General features: G+C 45.3%; 2 protein-coding genes across 2 annotated transcripts in view; one reads left to right on the top strand and one right to left on the bottom strand.

Annotated features, from left to right (window-relative positions):
- LOC144484126 (uncharacterized) overlaps window positions 1-20,148 on the top strand; it is a 93,271-nt gene that overhangs the window by 12,525 nt on the left and 60,598 nt on the right. Inside the window, exon 3 of the mRNA XM_078202675.1 lies at window positions 9,102-10,106. Within this exon, the coding sequence (XP_078058801.1) occupies window positions 9,102-10,106 (1,005 nt within the window). The remainder of the gene's footprint in view (window positions 1-9,101; window positions 10,107-20,148) is intronic.
- On the bottom strand, window positions 13,972-18,379 carry LOC144484096 (uncharacterized). Its single transcript, XM_078202643.1, has 2 exons — window positions 17,927-18,379; window positions 13,972-17,499 (listed from the first exon to the last, which is right to left on the bottom strand). The coding sequence occupies exon 2, from the start codon at window positions 16,818-16,820 to the stop codon at window positions 16,011-16,013; it is 810 nt and encodes a 269-aa protein (XP_078058769.1). The 5' UTR covers window positions 16,821-17,499; window positions 17,927-18,379; the 3' UTR covers window positions 13,972-16,010.

The following is a 20,148-nucleotide window of genomic DNA, read 5'->3' as shown; positions in this document are numbered from 1 at the left end:
TCAGCCCACTTCCCCAGCTGATCAAGATCCTGCTGCAATTGTTGATAAACTTCCTCACCGTCTACAATAGCACCTATTTTACTGTCATCTGCAAACTTACTGATCATGCCTTGTACATTCTCATCCAAATCGCTGATATCAATTTCAAACAGCAATGGGCCCAGCACTGACCCCTGAGGCACACCACTAGTCACAGGCGCCCAGTCCGAGATGCATCCTTCCACCATTATCCTCTGCTTCCTACCATCAAGCCAATTGTATATCCAATTTGTCAGCTCTCCCTGGATTCCATGTGATCTAACCTTCCAGAGCAGCCCACCATGTAGAACTTAATTAAAGGCCTTACTGAAGTCCATATAGACTGTCTACCGCCCTACCCTCGTCAATCTCCTGGTCACTTCATCAAAGAACTCTAACAAATTTGTGAGGCATGATCTCCCATGCACAAAGCCGTGCTGACTACTCCGAATCAAACCCTGTCTTTCCAAATGTCTGTATATCTTATCCCTCAGAATCCTCTCTAGTAACTTACCCACCACAGATGTTAGACTTACCGGTCTATAATTCCCAGGTTTTTCTTTGCAGCCCTTCTTAAATAAGGCCACAATATTTGCTACCCTCCAGTCAACTGGTACCTCACCGTGGCTAACAATGATGCAAGTATCTCAGCCAGGGCTCCCGCAATTTCTTCTCTAGCCTCACACTGTGTTCTTGGATATACCTGGTCAGGGCCAGGAGATTTATCCACCTTCATACATTTTGACACATCCATCACCTCCTCTATTGTAATGCGAACTTCCCCAATATAATCGGCACTAACTTTCCAAGGTTCCCAAGTCATGTCTTTCTCCACAGTGAACACAAAGGGGAATCAGTGTCCATTGGCTAGTTAAGCACACAAAGTGCCTGGTAGAGTTTAATTGAATATTTCTGCAGACCCCATACACTACAGTGACTTTATCAATAAAGGGTTAAGGAAGTATTCTGTTGTGTTAAGAGAGGATGAATTCTAGAATTGTACATTCATGTCCTGAATCTTCATAATTATCACTTAGCTGGGATGTTTCAGAATGAAAGAATCCCATGTACTTGTCAGTATGGGTTTCCTCCGGGTGCTCCAGTTTCCTCCCACAGTCCGAAAGATGTGTTGGTTGGGTGCATTGGTCGTGCTAAATTCTCCCTCAGTGAACCCGAACAGGCGCCGGAGTGTGGCGACTAGGGGATTCTCACAGAAACATCATTGCAATGTTAATGTAAGCCTACTTGTGACACAAATGTTTAAACTTTAAAACTTGAAAGGGGTCGTGTCCAATGGACCTGTTAAAGACAAATCACTGTGAGATTGACCTGGGGCTTATGTGATCAGGTCTCAGTTTTATGAACAAGGTCTGTATCAGACTGGAGCTGTGTCTTTGATTCTCTGTAGCAGTTGTAGTGTCCTTACTAAATATCCACCACAACTGCAACAGTTAGCCCAGAAATCTCACATTATTGTGATCACAGCCCTTCAAATCGTTACTGATGTAACTACTAAATATTCTGAAATGCAGCTTCTCCACAGCAGAAAGGAAGCCACTCCTCATCAATCCAACTCTGAATGATTGGGGATGTTGCTGGTTAGAGTCCACAATAAACTGCTATTTGTCAGGTGAAGGTAGATCAGCAGCAGGAGTTAGTGAAGAGAGTGATGGTAAGAACCAGGCAGAATGACTCACCAGGAAAGCTGCTTTGGAAGGGATTCCATCCAAAACACAATCAATGTCACCGATATGATAGAGTCCAATTAAACCTGATTTAAAAACTTGTCAGGACTCTCACCCTGATGTGACTTTTTAAAATGCATTCATGGGACATGGGTGTTGCTGGCTGGCCAGCATTTACTGCCCATCTCTAATTGCCTGAGGGCTGTTGAGAGTCAACCACATTGCTCTGGCTCTGGAGTCACATGTGGGCCAGACCAGGTAAGGACGGCAGATTTCCTTCCCTGAAGAATATTAGTGAACCAGATTTCTTTTCTGAAATGGCTGGATGCGAAGCCAAGTCCCATGACTGTGGCCAAAGAGGGTGCAGACCAGAGGAAACTTTCTTTCATCCCTCATAGCATCTCACGTATTTGATATAATGAGGTTTTCTATCACAAGCAGTGTTTAAATTTTACTTCAGTCAATCCTCGAAAGCTTCAAAAAGAATTAGTATATTTGATGGATCAAAGCAGGGAATATTTCTGTTTTTTGAGTGCTCAATATTATACATAATTATGATACCATCAGTGGCTGAGGATGCATCAGGATGTCCATCACCTCCTGAAACTGTGCCTCATCTGTGTCCAAACTAATAAGACCCTGTGAAATGTATTGTTCCATAACACGTCCCATATTATTGATGTTCCCAAGGAAACACTGCAGATTGATTATACAGACCCACGCTCCACATTAAGAGGGGACCGGCAGTTATATATATGTTTACTTATTGGACTGAAGCTTGCGCTGTTTGTAAAAACAATGTAGCAGTCACTACAGCTAAAACCTTGTGGGAACAGATCTTTACCAGATGGGGCTTTCTGGAAAAGGGCAGAGAGTGACAATGGTTCTCATTTCACTGCAGAAACAATGCAGCAGCTGTGTCATCTTGTGGGTCTGGAACAACATTCCCAAATCTACCTGCAATCTAGTGGGATGGTTGAGAGCTTCAATAACTCTGGAGAAACAACATTGAAAAAAGCCATCGTGAAGGGAGCTGATGATCTCGTTAAGGCCAATGACTGGGTCACTGCCTTGCCTGGTATCTCAATGACCATTCACTCCCCTCCTGTTTATGATCCCGGTCACAGTCCATTTCAGGTCATGACGGGTCAGCTAATCCAGATTGTGATTCCCACCGGGGTCCCACTCCCCAATGCTACTCGACAGACTCATGAGCAGTTTTCCAGAATTTCCAACAAATCTTAGCATCCTCCCTGCTACAGACAGTGGAGAGGTTGGATGCTGCCCATCTCAACACCTCCATGGAGGAACACCTCACACATTAATCATTCAACAGGTGATGAGGTCATGTCAAAAACATTGTTAAAAAAAGGTGGGCCAGGTGGAAAATTGGGAAGGTCCACATCGTGTTCTCGATAGATTGGAAAAAACAAATCTGATACTGGCAAATTGGAAATGAAGGAAGGAAACACAATATGTGTTACCATGGAGATGAGTGTAAACTGTACAAAACTAAAAGGTCAGATAAGTAGACGGAGAATAAACACTGTTTGATTTTATCACAGGGACAAGATGCGTATGGTCATTGTGCTCCTGGACTGTGTACAGGCTGAAGTTCTGTTCCTGCCATATGATCCTCCCCAAGACTGTCCTTTCTTGAGCTCCAGACAGGTGATGTCAAACACTCAAGTGGGAAAGACAAAATCTACAACAATGTGTTTAAACCAAAGCTGATTAATTTGAGATATACCCAGTATATTAAGCTTCAGTTCAATTATTATCAGCAGAAATAACACAAATAGTCAGAATGAACATGGTTTAGACCCAAATGTGATTAACAGCAGTAATAACAGCAGAATCCAACTCCTACAGTCACTTGTGAACTTGCTGGTGTCGAACCAGGTTGTTTGACTGAGCAAATCCCTTCCCACAGACACAGCAGGTAAACAACCTCTCCCCAGTGTGAACTCGCTGGTGTCTCAGAAAGTTGGATGAATTGGCGAATCTTTTCCCACATTTGGAGCAGGTGAACGGCCTCTCCCCAGTGTGGGTACGTTGGTGTGACAGCACCTCACGTTTGCTTTTAAAACATTTTTCACAATCAGAACATTTAAAAGGTCTCTGATCAGTGTGAACCAGTTTGTGTACAGCAAGGCGGGATAATCGAGAGAAATTCTTGCCACACATGGAGCAGGCGTATGGTCGTTCCCCAGTGTGAATTCACTGGTGTATCAGAAAGTCAGATGAATGAATGAATCCCTTCCCACATTCGGAACAGGTGAATGGCCTCTCTCCAGTGTGGGTACGTTGGTGTGTCAGCATCTGGTACCTGCTTTTAAAGCTCTTCTCACAGTCAGAACAGCGAAACGATCTCTGATCAGAGTGAACCAGTTGGTGGGCAGTGAGGTGGGTCGACCGAGAGAATCCCTTCCCACACACAGAGCAGTTGAATGGTCTCTCCCCGGTGTGAACTCGCTGGTGTGTCCGCAGGTGGGCTGACTGAGTAAATTCCCTCCCACATGCGGTGCAGGTGAATGGTCTCTCCCCAGTGTGAACTCGCTGGTGTACCCTAAGATCAGATGAATTAATGAATCCCTTCCCACATGTGGAGCAAGTGAACGGTCTCTCCTCAGTGTGAATGTGCTGGTGTCTCAGAAGGTCAGATGACCGAGCGAATCCCTTCCCACACGTGGAGCAGGGGAATGGTTTCTCCCCAGTGTGAGTGTGTTGATGATATTCCAGCCGTGACTGGTATTTGAATTTCTTCCCACAGTCCTCACATTTCCACGGTTTCTCCATGGTGCAGTTGTTCTTATGTCTCTCCAGGTTGGATGATCAGTTGAAGCCTGGTCCACACACAGAATGTGTATGATCTCTCCTCGCTGTGAATGATTTTCAGGCTGTGTAACTGGATAAAAGTCTTTCCACAGTCAGCTCACTGGAACACTCTCACTCGGTGTGTGTGTGTCGGTGCTTTTCCAGTCACATTGATATTTGAAATCTTCTCCCACAGACAGAACAGACAAACATTTCTCCTTCCACATTCAAATATTCAGGTCCTGATAAATTGAGTCACGATAAGATCCTCATAATTGGTTTTACTTTCCTGTCTGTAAATCCTCCTCTTCTAATACCCTGTCAATAGAGTTTATATAAAATTACATAGAACATATAGAATAAAAACAGGTCATTCTGCCCAGCTTGTCTCTGCTGGTGTTGAAACTCCACACACTTCTCCTCCATTGCATCTCCCTCAGCTCAATCTTTCAGTTGGTTTTTCTATTCCTCTCTCTCTCTCTCTCGTGTACTCGTTTAGTTTCCTTTTGAAAGGATCTCAGCCTTTTGCCACAACCACTTCCTTTGGTAATGAATTCCACATTCTAATTATTCTGAGTAAAATAACATCTCCTTATTTCCTAAGTGGATTTAACAGTAACTATCTTGTATTTCTGCCCCCCTGTTTTGGATTCTCCCGCAAATGGAAACATTCTCTCCATATCGACAAGGTTCCACATGGTGGACTGGGCAGCAAAATAAAGATCCAAGAGCAAGTTACATTTTGGATTCAAAATTGCCTCAGTTGCACGAAGTGATGAATGACAGTTGATGTGTGTTTTTTTGTGACTGGAAGATGGTGATGCAGTGGTTATGTAATTGGGCTGTTAATCCAGAGGCTCAGGGTAATGGTCTGGGGAATACATTCAAATCCAACCATGGCCGCTGGTGGAAATTAAATTGAATTAATAAATCTGGAATTGCAAACTAGTCCCTGGGTGAACATGAAATCATTGGCAATTGTTGTAAAAACCCATCCTGTTCACCAATGCCCTTACCTGATCTGGCCTACATGTGAATCCAGACCCACAGCATTGTGGTTGACTTCCAGAACTGCACTCTGAAAAAGCACAGCAAGCCACTCAGCTTAAGAGCCATTAGGACTGAGCAACAATGCTGGTCTTGCCAGTGAGACCCACACCCCACAAAGAATAAAGAAAATCAAAAGGCTGTTTCCAGAAGGGGTTTCATAGGGCTCATTGCTAGGTCCTTCATTCCTGGTTTATATAATTGATTTGAAGTTAAATATAGGTTCACCAATGACACAAAAAAATGTGTGCGCTTGATAGTGAGGCAGAAAACTGGAGGGGAAAACAAGGCAAAGGATTACTGATAAATGGCAGGACTGTGAAAATTGCAGAAGAACAGAGGGATGTTGGAGTGTAAAAGGTCACAGGTACAAGTCGAGAGACAGTAGATTTAAAACTGAGATGAGGAGGAACTACTTCATTCAGAGGGTGGTGAATTTGTGGAACTCGCTGCTCATAGCGCTGTGCAGTCTGAAGCGTTGAATGTTTCAAGGAGATAGATATATTTCTAATTTTAAAAATGTAAGTGGATGTTTACCATTTACATCGATGATTTGGAGTTGGGGACCAAGTGTAGTGTGTCAAAATTCGCAGATGACAATAAGATGAGTGGCAGAGCAAAGAGGACACTGAAAGTCTGCAAAGGGATATAGATAGTCAAAGTGAGTGGGCGAGGGTCTAGCAGATGGAGTACAATGTTGGTAAATGTGAGGTCATCCATTTTGGTAGGAATAACAGCAAAATGGACTATTATTTAAATGGTAAAAAAATTGCAGCATGCTGCCGTGCAGAGGGACCTGGGTGTCCTTGTGCAGGAATCTCAAGGAGTAGGTTTGCAGGTGCAGCAGGTAATGAAGAAGGCAAATGGAATTTTGTCCTTCATTGCTAGAGGGATGGAGTTTAAAAACAGTGAGGTTATGTTGCAGCTGTATAAGGTGCTGCTGAGGCCACACCTGGAGTACTGTGTACAGTTTTGGTCTCCTTACTTGAGAAAGGATATACTGGCACTGAAGGGGGTGCAGAGGAGATTCACTAGGTTGATTCCGGAGTTGAGAGGGTTGGCTTATGAGGAGAGACTGAGTAGACTGGGGCTAGACTCATTGGAATTCAGAAGAATGAGGGGAGATCTTATCGAAATATATAAGATTATGAAGGGAATAAATAAGATAGAAGCAGGGAAGTTGATTCCAATGGCGGGTGAAACTAGAACTAGGGGGCATAGCCTCAAAATAAGGGGAAGCAGATTTAGGACTGAGTTGAGGAGGAACTTCTTCACACAAAGGGTTGTGAATCTGTGGAATTCCCTGCCCAGTGAAGCAGTTGAGGCTACCTCATTGAATGTTTTTAAGGCAAGGATAGATACATTTTTGAACAATAAAGGAGTTAAGGGTTATGGTGAGCGGATGGGTTAGTGGAGTTGAGTCCACAAAAAGATCAGCCATGATCTTATTGAATGGTGGAGCAGATTCGAGGGGCCAGATGGCCTACTCCTGCTCCTAGTTCTTATGTTATGTTTTTTATATGGGGAAGAGGTGGGGAGGTGAATTTGAGACCAGGGAGAGATCAGCCATGATCTGATTGAATGGCGGAGCAGGCTCGAAGGGCTGAATTTGCCTACTTCTGCTCCTAATTCTTATATTCCTATGTCCACAGATCTATCAATGTGCTCGGACAAAGAACAATGCAGTACAGGAAAAGGCCCTTCGGCACACCAAGCCTGCACCGATACGCTGTTTCCATCTCTCTGTTCGCTTCCTGTTCATGCATCTGTCAAGCAGATAATTTCATGAATTACTTGTGACAACATGAATCTGAATCACCCTGACTGACCAGACAGAATCACAGACGTTAACCTTGTGTCCAGAACTGATTTTCTCAGAGGAGCCTCAGTCACCATCATTGAGACTAATTTTGAATTCGAGATTTTATTGATTGAATGGATTTCAAGCCCTGTCCCCATAACAATGTGCTGTCTCTCTGTATTACTTATGCAGTCATGATGTGGAGATGCCGGCGTTGGACTGGGGTGAACACAGTAAGAAGTCTCACAACACCAGGTTAAAGTCCAACAGGTTTATTTGGTAGCAAAAGCCACAGCTTTCGGAGCGCTCTGTGCCCTGTTTGAGAGCAGATTTCCACTCCATCTGACGAAGGGGCAGTGCTCCGAAAGCTAATGGTGTTTGCTACCAAATAAACCTGTTGGACTTTAACCTGGTGTTGTTAAAACTCTTACACTGACATTGCCACTTGGTCAGCGTCCCCCTGCTCTCTTTGTTGGAGTTTGAAGTGGCGGACAGTGATAGTCGTAACCCCCCCCCCCCCCCCCGACGACACTGACCTCTCACCTGACACCTCACAATGCCCGGGGACTGATTGACGGCAGCTCCGGTCCAATAGCAGGAAGGGGCGGGGCTGGAGGAGCGAGCGGCAGCGGCTGGTCCTCCAACCAGACTGAATGAGGGGCGGGGCTGAGTGAAGCATGCGCAGTGTGATTAATGGCGATGGAGAGAGGATTTCTCGGATCCACAATCAGAAAAAGTGGGAATGGCGGGCGGAGGCAGCGATGAATCAGGCGGAGGGATGAGAGAGGCTTCGTAATCATGAACAACAAACCTCTGCAAAAAAAACCGACCGCTATCCGAAGATGGTCCCGGCCGTTTGCACAGAGCAAGGCCGCTGCTTTCTTCCCGCGACAGACCCGGGTTAACTGCCGCCATTTTTATCCGGGCACTACCAATATGGCGCATGCGCGGTTGCCATCTTTATTAGGAGCAATAGCCCTCTATTAGAAGCGCATGCGCAGCCGCCCTCTTTATGAGGGGCAATGATTTTGAAATTCGCCCGAGTGACAGAATGTGAACAACTTGTCCATCAAACTGCTTCGCTCTTTCACTTCCAATTTCTTACTGATGAGGCAGAGCAACGATATAATCATTTGTATCATACAGTCTCTTTAACAAAATATAATATTCCTAGATATTCCTCAAAATTGTTGCAGTTCTTTGAAAAGGGGTGGCAAGTTGTTAGCACTGCTGTCTCACAGCTCCAGCCATGTGTGACTCTGTCCCCTCTTGTCTGCGTGGGTTTTCATCCAGGTGCTCCGGTTTCCTCTCAGTCCAATGATGTGCAGGTTAGCTGGATTGCCATGCTAAATTGCCTCTTAGTGCCCCAAGATATTAGGGGAAGTAACATGATAAATATGTGGGGTTATGGGCATAGGACTTGGGTGGGAAGCTTTGTTGGAGATTCAGTGCAGAGTCCAGACCAGTTGGCAAGTTTCCTTCCCTGAAGCACATGAGTGCATCAATTGAATCAAGCATGTTTCATGGTCACTTTTTCCTCGTGCTGGCCCCACATATTACCAGATTCATTCAGCTCAATTTCACAACCTGCCTTTGTGTTTTTGTAGGTTCTTTCTCACTCCTTTTTTTCTATTTCAAATCAATTTCACAGGGTTTAGAAGAGGACGATTTGCAATTGGGAAACAAACCAAACATCACATCAGGGGCTGATAAAGTCGACCAATTTATCGTAACCTGAACATTGTCATATTTTGAACATGGAAGGAAAAAGCACCGTTCACAGTGGAAATAAATCATACTTGTGTTCTGTGTGTGGACAAGGATTCAATCGATCATCTGGCCTGTCAAAACATAAATGCAGTCATGATGGGGAGAAGCCGTGGAAATGTGAGGAATGTGGGAAGGGATTCAATTACCCATCCCAGCTGGAAACTCATCAGCGCAGTCACACCGGGGAGAGGCCGTTCACCTGCTCTGACTGCGGGAAAGGATTCACAAAGTCATCCACCCTGCTGACACACCAGCGCACACACACTGGGCAGAGGCCATTCACCTGCTCTATGTGTGGGATGGGATTCACTCAATCATCCACACTGCTGACACACCAGCGAATTCACACTGGGGAGAGGCCTTTCACCTGCTCTGACTGTGGGCAGGGATTCACTCACCAATCCACCCTGCTGACACACCAGCGAGTTCACACTAGGCAGAGACCGTTCACCTGCTCTGAGTGTGGGAAAGGATTTATTAATTTATCCAACCTGACGACACACCAAAGAAATCACACTGACGAGAGACCATTTAAATGTCTGGACTGTGGGAAGTGTTATAAAACCTCTCAGAAACTGATGTACCATCAACAAGTTCACACTGACGAGAGACCGTTCAGGTGCTCTCACTGCGGAACTGGGTTCAAGCGATCATCTCATCTCACCGTTCACCAGCGCACTCACACGGGAGATAGACCGTTCACATGCTCTCAGTGTGGGAAGGGATTCACTCAGTCATACATTCTGCTGAGACACCAGCGAGTTCACACTGGAGAGAGACCGTTCACCTGCTCTAGGTGTGGGAAGAGATTCACTCAATCATCAGCACTGCTCAGACACCAGCGAGTTCACACAGGGGAGAGGCTGTTCATCTGCAATGATTGTGGGAAGAGATTCACTCAGTCATCCAACCTGCTGACACACCAGCGAGTTCACACTGGGAAGAGACCATTCACGTGTTCTGAGTGTGGGATGGGATTTACTCAGACATCCAACCTGCTGAGACACCAGCGAGTTCACAATTAACTACAGAGATTGGATTGTGTTTGTCAATCAGATTGAGAACTGAGCTATGTCCATTCGGGTCTGTTTCTGCTGATGTTAATAAACTTCAGGTCAGTTATAGAGGCTAATATTCTGGACAAAAATCAAATATGTTGTCTTTGATTTAAACATGCTTTTTCAAAACATCTTAATATCTCTAACACAAATTAGTTCCTTTTGAAGGACTCTCCCTTTCTCTTGTCTCCTCCATCTTCACCTCTAACAACAAAGTGTGAGGAGCTCATGGAGTTTTTTTGTCACTAAGATTGAGACAATCTGACCAGCTGCCTCTGCTGCTTCCCTCGCTTCCACTAGCCTCTGGGCCAGACTTTCTGTAAAGCTCCTCTGTATCCAAGCTCTGAGCTCACATCTTTTTGCAGTTTCTCTCCTATCTCCTGTCAAACCCTCTCATTGCCCATCGTGTCCATGAGACCTGCTTTCAACTCCCTTTACCCTTTTCCCACTAAACCACTGATAACCCAACTTCCCCACATTACCTGGTACTGTTAATGGACCTGTCTTTTCTGATACTCTCCATCTCACCTGTAATTCACCCTCATCATCCATCCTAAGGAAAAAACCCTTAACCGCACTGTCGTTACAAACTACTGTCCCAACTCCAACCTCCGGTTTCTCTCCAAAGTCCTTGAACTTTGTGTCTCCCAAGGATCTTTCCTTGGCCCCTCCCATTTCCCATGCTGCCACTGGGTGACATCATCCATTGGTTTGGAAGAAGATTGTAAAGTGTACCTTTTTGAGAGCGGAGTTTGGAAACACTCGAGTGACAATAATTTCAGGGGAAATTTGAGGTGAAATCCACAGAGGATCAATTGAGTTGCATCTGCCACTTAGTTTCAGAAGGGGTTGTCTGGTTACAGTCAACCTGTGGGTTTAAAGGGACTGTGTGTTTACTGAGAACATTATAGCATAAGAAATTTTCTACCTGTGTTATCCTTGAAATCTGTGTACATTTGTGAAGGTAAGTGGGAGTGAAGAAGTCTTGTCTTATGATCAAACTCTTCGTATTTAATAAATATTTTATTGTTAAAATCTAATTGGCAGTCCTGTGACTCTGTTCCTCTATGTTTTCAAAGAAAATAAAAGTTATGGTCTTTTGAGCCAGGGTTCCATTCTGGGATCTTCCTGTCCAGCTATAACATCAACTGGGATTGTAACACTCACCATCTTGACTTTGAAATATATCGCTGTTCCTTCGCTGTCACTGGGTCAGAATCCTGGAACTCCCTCCCTAACAGCACTATGGTGTACCTACACCACAGGGATTGCAGCAGTTCTAGAAGGCAGCTCACCAACAGCTTCCCTAGGCCAATTAGAGATGGGCAATAAATGCTGGCCTAGCCGGTGACGCCACGTTTTATTATTCAGGAAAGGCTGTGGGCTTTGGCCTCTGTAAATGAATAAAAAATAAGGTAATATCTGTTTTTAGGCTATTGAATTTCAATGACAGCATTGCCTTCTCCTTTGTTCTTATGTCCTGGGCCTATTCCACGGTTATGCTTGAAGGAATAGAGTCAGCCTGACTCCACTGTGTTACCTCTGACACTGTTTCAATCCCCAAGCTGCTACAGACATCTTTATTAGCTCAAACCAACACATCATTCTCACAGTTTGAGGCCAGTTCTCCTGCACAATTTAACTCATTTTGCAGACATTGCTAATTCCGGCAAGGCTGCGACTTGACTACAATGACCAGCATGCACTCCATTTTGAACCCACAATGCAGTTCAGTGCAGTTCTTCAGATATCCTCGGTCTGGGTTCTTCTATCACCCTCGATGTTCCATGTTACCACCATGAGACAGTCTCCACACAGGGTCCCACCGCAACCCATCTACACTTAATATAAAAGAAATAAGCAAGTTACAACTGATTGGGCCAGCATGGTGGCACAGTTGTTACCACTGCTGCCTCACAGCACCAGGGACCCGGGTTCAATTCCCGGCTTGGGTTACTGTCTGTGTGGAGTTTGCACATCTCCCCGTGTCTGCGTGCATTTCCTCCGGGTGCTCCGGTTTCCTCCCACAGTCCAAAGGTGTGCGGATTACATGGATTGGCCATGCTAAATTACCCCTTAGTGTCAGGGGGACTAACTATTGTAAATGCATGGGGTTATGGGGAGAGGGCCTGAGTGGGATTGTGGTCAGATTGTGGGAAACTTGATGGCCTCCTTCTGCACTGTAGGATTCTATGATTGCACATTGAGATAATACATTGGTTTTCAATTGGGCCATTCTGTTAAAAGCAGGTTGTTACGCTGAAGCTTTATAAAGCAGTGTTTAAACCACAATGTGAGTATTGTGTTCATATCCAGTCAGCACACTTCAGGAAGGATGGGATGGTCCTTGAGAAGGTGCAGAGGAGACTTACCAGAATGGTTCCAGCAATGAGGAATTTTAACTCCAAGCTCAGGTTCGAGAAGCTGAATTTGTTCTACTTGGAATGAAGGAGGTGGAGGGGAGATCTGATAGAGGTGAAAACCATTATGGCAGGTTTGATTTGATTTGATTTATTATCATCCCATGTATTAACATAGTGAAACGTATTGTTTCTTGCGCGCTATACAGACAAAGCATACTGTTCATAGGGAAGGAAACGAGAGAGTGCAGAATGTAGTGTTACAGTCATAGCTAAGGTGTGGAGAAAGATCAACTTAATGCAAGGGAAGTCCATTCAAAAGTCTGACAGCAGCAGGAAAGAAGTTGTTCTCGAATCGGTTGGTATGTGATCTCAAACTTTTGTATCTCTTTCCCGACGTAAGAAGGTGAAAGAGAGAATGTCCGGGGTGCGGGGGGTCCTTAATTATGCTGGCTGCTTTGCCGAGACAGCGGGAAGTGTAGTCAGAGTCAATGGATGGGAGACTGGTTTGCGTGATGGATTTCATGACCTTTTGCAGTTCCTTGCGGTCTTGGTTAGAGCAGGAGCCATACCAAGCTGTGATACAACCAGAAAGAATGCTTTCTGTGGTGCATCTGTAAAAGGTGGTGAGAGTCGTAGCTGACATCCCAAATTTCCTTAGTCTTCTAAGAAAGTAGAGGAATTGGTGGGCTTCCTTAACTAAGTCAATTACTCGGGGCCATAGGTTTAAGGTGTGAGGGGCAAGGCTTAAAGGAGATGTACAAGACAGATTTTTTTACACAGAGTAGTGGGTGCCTGGAACACGTTGCCTGGGGAGGTAGTGGAAGCGGATACGGTAGTGACTTCTAAGGGGCATCTTGGCAAGTACATGAATAGGATGGGAATAGAGGGATATGGTCCCCGGAAGGGTAGAGGGTTTTAGTTAAGTCGGGCAGAATGGTCGGTGCAGGCTTGAAGGGCCAAAGGGCCTGTTCGTGCGCTATAATTTTCTTTGTTCTTTGTTCTATAGTGTCAGCATGGGGGTACCAGGCCAGGTTGTTGGTGATCTGGACACTTGAAGCTCTCGACCCTTTCTACTTCATCTCCATTGATGTAGACAGGGGCATGTTCTCCTCTATGCTTCCTGAAATTGATGACAATCTCCTTCATTTTGTTGACATTGAGGGAGAGATTATTGTTGCCGCACCAGTTCACCAGATTCTCTATCTCGTTCCTGTACTCTGTCTCGTCATTGTTTGAGACTCGACCCACTATGGTGTCATCAGCAAACTTGAAAATCAAGTTGGAGGGGAATTTGGCCACACAGTCATAGGTGTATAAGGAGTATAGAAGGGGGCTGAGAACACAGCCTTGTGGGTTTAGATCAAGTGAAGAAGGAAATTGGTCAGAATCTCGAGACTGTTGGAGGCAAGGCTGCTGATAAACGTAACCTTTAATTACACATTCTTCGAACTATGTACAATACAAGATCAGCATGAGGCTTCACAGAGAACCAACTCTCAGCATGCTCTTGTCATCTGATCATACATCACTGTGTAGAATATTTACAAATTTAACATGAACCCTTTACACTGCACCAAGTCTTTAGTCAGCCCTCCTAACATCCCCTTCTTTGACTCAGTGTCAGTTAATGTTTCTGAGATTCACTTTGGGACACTCTCCTACATTAACGGTCTGATGGAAATGAAAGTTATTTTTAAATCACATTGTAACAGACCGGGGAAGTCAAGATTAAAACAATATCTGGGTAAATGGAGTTAGGTCTCAGATCAGTCCTGACCTCAGTGAATGACAGAACAGGCTCGAGGGGGATAAATGACCTCCTCCTGTTCCTGGTAAACTTGGACTCAGACACCAACTGATGAATGGAAAGTGATGGGAGACCTGGGGAGAAGAGACTTCATCAGAAACCAGCACTGGAGCAGAGTTAGAGAGTGGGAGAATCATGGGGAGAAACTACACAGGAACTGGAGTAGGTTGTTCAGCTCTTCCAGTCTGCTCTGTCATTCAGTTAGACTCTGGCTGATCAATTAGTTTATCATCAAGATTTATTTGATTCTATTCTGTAGATTAAGCTGCAGCTCAGATTTATGGGAAATGAAAGTCAGTAGAAACAAACTCCAACTCTCATAATGTGAACATGTGAATTAGGACCAGGAGAAGGCCATTCGGCCCCTCGATCCTGCACCACTATTCAATAGTGTTCAATCATGTTCAATAGGATCCTGGCTGATCTGATTGTGGTCTGAACTCCACTTTCCTTCTTACCCCTCATACCCTTTGACTCTCTTGTCAATCAAGAATCTATTAAATTCAGACTTCAGAATATTCAGTGAGCCAGCCTCCACCACTCTCTGTGGAAGAGAATTCCACACTGTAACAACCCTCTGAGAGAAAAAGTTTCTTCTCCTCATTAAATGGGAGACCCCTTATTTTTAAACTGTGCCTCTAGTTCTCCTCTCTCTACAATCAACATCTGTCAAGTCCCCTCTGAATTTTATATGTTTCAATCAGATCCTCTCTCATTCTTCTAAACACCAATAGATACAGGCCGAACATGTCCAACTTTTCCTTGTATGATAACTCCCTCATCCCAGGAATCAGTCAAGTAAACCTTCTCTGAACTACTTCTCACACAAGTCCTCTCTTACGTAAGGAGACCAAAACTGTACACCGTGCTCTAGATGTGGTCTCACCAATACCCTGAACAAATGCAGCAAAACATCCCTGCAATAAACAACAATTCATTTACCTTTCTAATCATTTGCTGTGTCCACACACTAATGTTTCCTGATTACAGTACCAGGACACCCAGATCCCTCTGTACCTGCAATCGCTCTCTTTAAATAATCAACTGCTTTTCCATCCTTCCTGTCCAAATGGACAAGTTCACATTATCCAAAAATCTTGTTCCAGCTGCCAACCTTTTACCCACTCACTCACTATGTCGCTTTGCAGGCTTGTTATGGTCATTCACATCTCATTTTTCTACCTACCTTTGTGTCAGCAAATTTTGATCCTGTCATCCACATCATGAAAATAGTTTGTAAATAGTTGAGGCCCCAGCACTGATCCCTGTGGCACTCCACAAGCGACATCTTGCCATCCCAAAAATTACTCCTTTCTCCCTCCTCTCTGTTTCCCATTAGCTAATCAATCCTCTATCCATGCTAATATAAAGAAGCGATGTGGATGGGATGCTAATATGCCTTATGCTATGAATTCTTATTTAGTGTGGTAAACTTTGATGTGTCAAATGCCTGCTGGAAATCTAAATACACCACATCCACAGGTTCCACTTTATCCACATTGCTTGTAACTTCCTCAAAGAAATCCAATAAATCAATTAAAGGTGATTTCCCTTGCACAAAACCATGTTGACTCTGCCTGATTGTACAGAGATTATCCATGTGTGCCACCCTCCCAGCCTCCTTAATAACAGAATGAACATGATTCAGTCCTGCATGGGGTTAGCAGCAACAGCAGAATCCAACCCCTGCAGTGACTTGTGAACTTGCTGGTGTCTCAGCAGGTGGGATGCCTGAGTGAACCTTTTCCCACACATGGAGCAGGTGAATGATCCCTCTCCAGTGTGAATTTGCTGGTGTCTCAGCAGGTCCTTACTGCTTTTAAAACTTTTCTCACACTCAGAACATTTAAAAGGTCTCTGATCAGTGTGGACCAGTTGATGTGCAATGAGCTGGGGTGGCTGAGTGAATCGTTTCCCACATGTGGAGCAAGCGAAGGGTTTCTCCCCAGTGTGAATTCGCTCGTGTATCAGGAGGTGGGCTGAATCAGTGAATCCCTTCCCACACACACAGCAAATGAATGGTTTCTCCCCGGTGTGAACTCGCTGGTGTCTCAGACAGTGGGATGAATGGGTGAATCCCATCTCACACACCGAGCAGGTGAACGGTTTCTCCCCAGTGTGAACTCGCTGGTGTGTCACCAAATCCTGTTTACTTTTAAAGCTCTTCTCACAGTCAGAACACTGAAATGGTCTCTTATCAGAGTGAACTCGCTGGTGTGTTTGCAGCTGGGATAAACGTCCGAATCTCCTCTCACACACGGAGCAGGTGAATGGCTTCTCCCCAGTGTGAGTGCGCTGATGGACTTGTAAATCATTTTTACTTTTAAATCTCTTCTCACAGTCAGAACATTGAAATGGTCTCTGATCAGTGTGAACAAGTTGGTGTGTCAGAAGGTGGGATGACTGAGTGAATCCCTTCCCACACACTGAGCAGGTGAACGGTCTCACCGCCATGTGAGTGCGCTGGTGTCTCAGGAGGTCCTTTGTGCTTTTAAAGCTTTTCTCACATTCAGAACACTGAAACAGTCTCTGATCGGAGTGAACTTGCCGGTGAATCAGGAGGCTTGATATAGCATGACATCCCCTCCCACATTCGAGGCAGGTGAATGGCCTCTCACCAGTGTGAACACGCCGGTGTGTATAGAGGCTGGATGAGTAAGCAAATCCTTTCCCACACTCAGAGCAGGTGAACGGCCTCTCTCCAGTGTGAATGCGACGATGAATATCCAATTCGGACGGGTAATTGAATCCCCTCCCACAGTCCCCACATTTTAATGGTTTCTCTGTGCTGCGGGTGTCCTCATGTGACTCCAGGTTGGATGATGAGTTGAAGCCTCGTTTACACAGAATATGTGTCGGGTCACGACTCACTGAGAATGATGTGATTATTTTTCAGACTTGTTAAACCACTTTCCACATTCAGCACATTGGAAACTCACAGGTGTGTGTGTGTCTCGGTGCTTTTTCAGTCACACTGATGTTTGAAATCTTTGCCCGCAGACAGAATAAACATTTCTCCTTCTGTAGACAAAGGCTGACGATATTCAGTTTCTGATTAATCAAATCACTGAAACAGATCTTGATGTGAAGTTTGGTTTGAGTTTCATATCTGTAAATCTTCCTTCATAATACTCTGCAAAAACAGTTTACAAATACAGGGTACCATCACTGTCAGTCCAGGATAGAAATTCTGAAATTTCTCTGGAACATATTTTCCTCTCTTGTTCCCCAAATCTATAAATCCCTGTCCCACACACTCTCCCTCCTCCCCTGGGCTGAAATCCAAACCCATCTCAACATCTCCACCATTTCTTTCCTCCACTCCATTTTCTCCCTCCCTCTCCTCTGTCTGGGTTCAGTTCTTGATGTGGAAATCTCACTAACTGCCCTGGCTGGAGACAATACACATCTCTTTAACCTGTGCTTAACTCTCCCTCCACTCACATTGTCTGTACCTTTAAGAATTGATTACCTGTAAAGACTCGCATTCCAACCATTATCTTGTAAATTGAGTTTGTGTCAATATATATGCCCCGTTTATGAACACAAGTCCTACTCACCTGATGAAGGAGCAGTGTTCCGAAAGCGAGTGGCTTTTGCTACCAAATAAACCTGTTGGACTTTAACCTGGTGTTGTGAGACTTCTTACTGGGTTCAAATCTCCAGCTGCTGTCTGCAGAATGACAGTAAAACCAATGGGTCTTATTGGGGGTGTTGGGGCCTCCAGCGGGTGTTTGTGAATCCTCCCCGCCCACCTCCCAGGGTTTCCTTCCTTCCCAGAGATCAGAGTCCTCATTGATTTGAGGCCAAAGTGTAACCTCTTATTTATTGTCCCCCTCCCCCATCCTCTGATGTGAACCATCCTCCAGTGGCTGAGCCAGGATGGGGCCGTTAACCTGGGCCTGTTCCCGGGAGGGAGGGAGGGAGGGAGAAACCAGGGAGCTGACAATGATTCTGAAGGGTTTCCAAATCCTCCCAGCCACCGCCTAACGCTGACTCCGCTTCTCCGGGACAAACAAGCGCCAAGGACAGCAATGACACTGCGCATGCTCCACATCACAATGCCCGGGCACTGATTGACGGCAGCTCCGGACCAATAGGAGGAGGGGGCGGGGCTGGAGGACCGAGCGGGAGCGGCTGGTCCTCCAACCAATCGGAGTGAATGAGGGGCGGGATCTGAAGCATGCGCAGTGCGGGTAATGGCGACGGAAAGGCGGATGGTTTTAACCTGGAAGCGAGATCAATACGAGGTAGAGGGCGGCGCGCGGGGAATGATAAATGTGGCGGGTGGGTGGAAAGACTTTGTAAACATGTTGTTCAAACCCAAACCCCGGAAATGAACTTCCCGGTCCCCCCCTTTGTACCCAATGGAGCGGCAGCTTGTAGTGTTAGACCCGGGCTGACTGCCGCCATTGAGGCTGCATGTGGGAGGCCGGCAGGGATTGTGATCGGAGAGTGAAGCCCTGACGTCACAATGGAATGGGTGAGAGTGTGACGTCACAATGGAATGGGTGAGAGCGTGACATCACAATGGAATGGGTGAGGGTGTGATGTCACAATGGAATGGGTGAGGGTGTGATGTCACAATGGAATGGGTGAGGGTTTTCCCACGTCGGTGGTGACATTCACGAGGGCTCATAGGTTCAAGGTGAGGGGGGGAGGTTTAACACGGATACCAGAAGGACGTATTTTACACAGAGGGTGGTGGGGGCCTGGAATGCGCTGCCAGGCAAGGTGGTGGAGCGGACACACTGGGAACGTTTAAGACTTATCTAGATAGCCAAATGAATGGAGTGGGAATGGAGGGATACAAAAGAATGGTCTAGTTTGGACCAGGGAGCGGCGTGGGCCTGGAGGGCCGAAGGGTCTGTTCCTGTGCTGTATTGTTCTTTGGGGACAAGTGAATCACTCTGACTATAAAAAGTGTAAGAAAATACTGAAGAGGGAAATCAGGAGGACAAAAAGAGGGTCTGATATGGATCTGGCAGGTAAGATTAAAGAAAATTCCAAGAGGTTCTATAGCTATATTAAGAGTAAAAGGGTGGCTAGAGAGAGAATAGATCCCCTTAAAAATCAGTCTGGCCATCTGTGTGGGTAGCCGCAGGAGATGGGTGAGATTTTTAATGAATACTTCTCCTCTGTGTTTACTGCGGAGAGCACCATGGGTGCGAAAGAAATAAGGGAAACAAGTGGTGATGTCTTGGGCACACGCATGTTACCTGGGAGGAGGTATCTGCAGCCTTATAAAAGCAAATTACTGCGGATGCTGGAATCTGAAACCAAGAGAGAAAATGCTGGAAAATCTCAGTAGGTCTGGCAGCATCTGTAAGGAGAGAAAAGAGCTGATGTTTCTTGTCTAGATGACCCTTTGTCAAAGCTCTGAAACATCAGTTCTTTTCTCTCCATGCAGATGCTGCCAGACCTGCTGAGAATGGGGAGAGAGTGTGTGGGATGGAGATTTACAGCTTTTGGGGAATGAGAGAGGAAAGAATGTTCCATAGAAATTGTCTGTTCTGAATTTCTATCCTGTACTGACACTGATGACTTTTGGAAACTCATTTTCCAGGATATTGAAAGAGGAATCACAGGCTGAAATCTCAAACGTCACGTCGAGACGTGACAGAGTCATATTCCTTGGGACCTCAATATCATCGGACTTTGAATCCAGAAGGAGAAATGATTGTCCAGTCTGTCGATTTGAAAGGATTTGAAATGTCAGTGTGAGTGAAAAAGCATCAACACACTGCCACACTCGAGTGAGAGTGTTCTAGTGCATGGACTA

This window comes from Mustelus asterias, unplaced genomic scaffold, assembly GCF_964213995.1.
Source record: "Mustelus asterias unplaced genomic scaffold, sMusAst1.hap1.1 HAP1_SCAFFOLD_92, whole genome shotgun sequence".
Lineage (NCBI taxonomy): Eukaryota > Metazoa > Chordata > Chondrichthyes > Carcharhiniformes > Triakidae > Mustelus > Mustelus asterias.
Note: the sequence above shows the minus strand (reverse complement) of the source record. Positions and strands in the feature narration are given on the sequence as shown.

Coding starts and splice junctions, on each gene's coding strand:
- LOC144484096 (XM_078202643.1), bottom strand. CDS start 16,820: ATGGCGGTGAGACCGTTCACCTGCTCAGTGTGTGGGAAGGGATTCACT.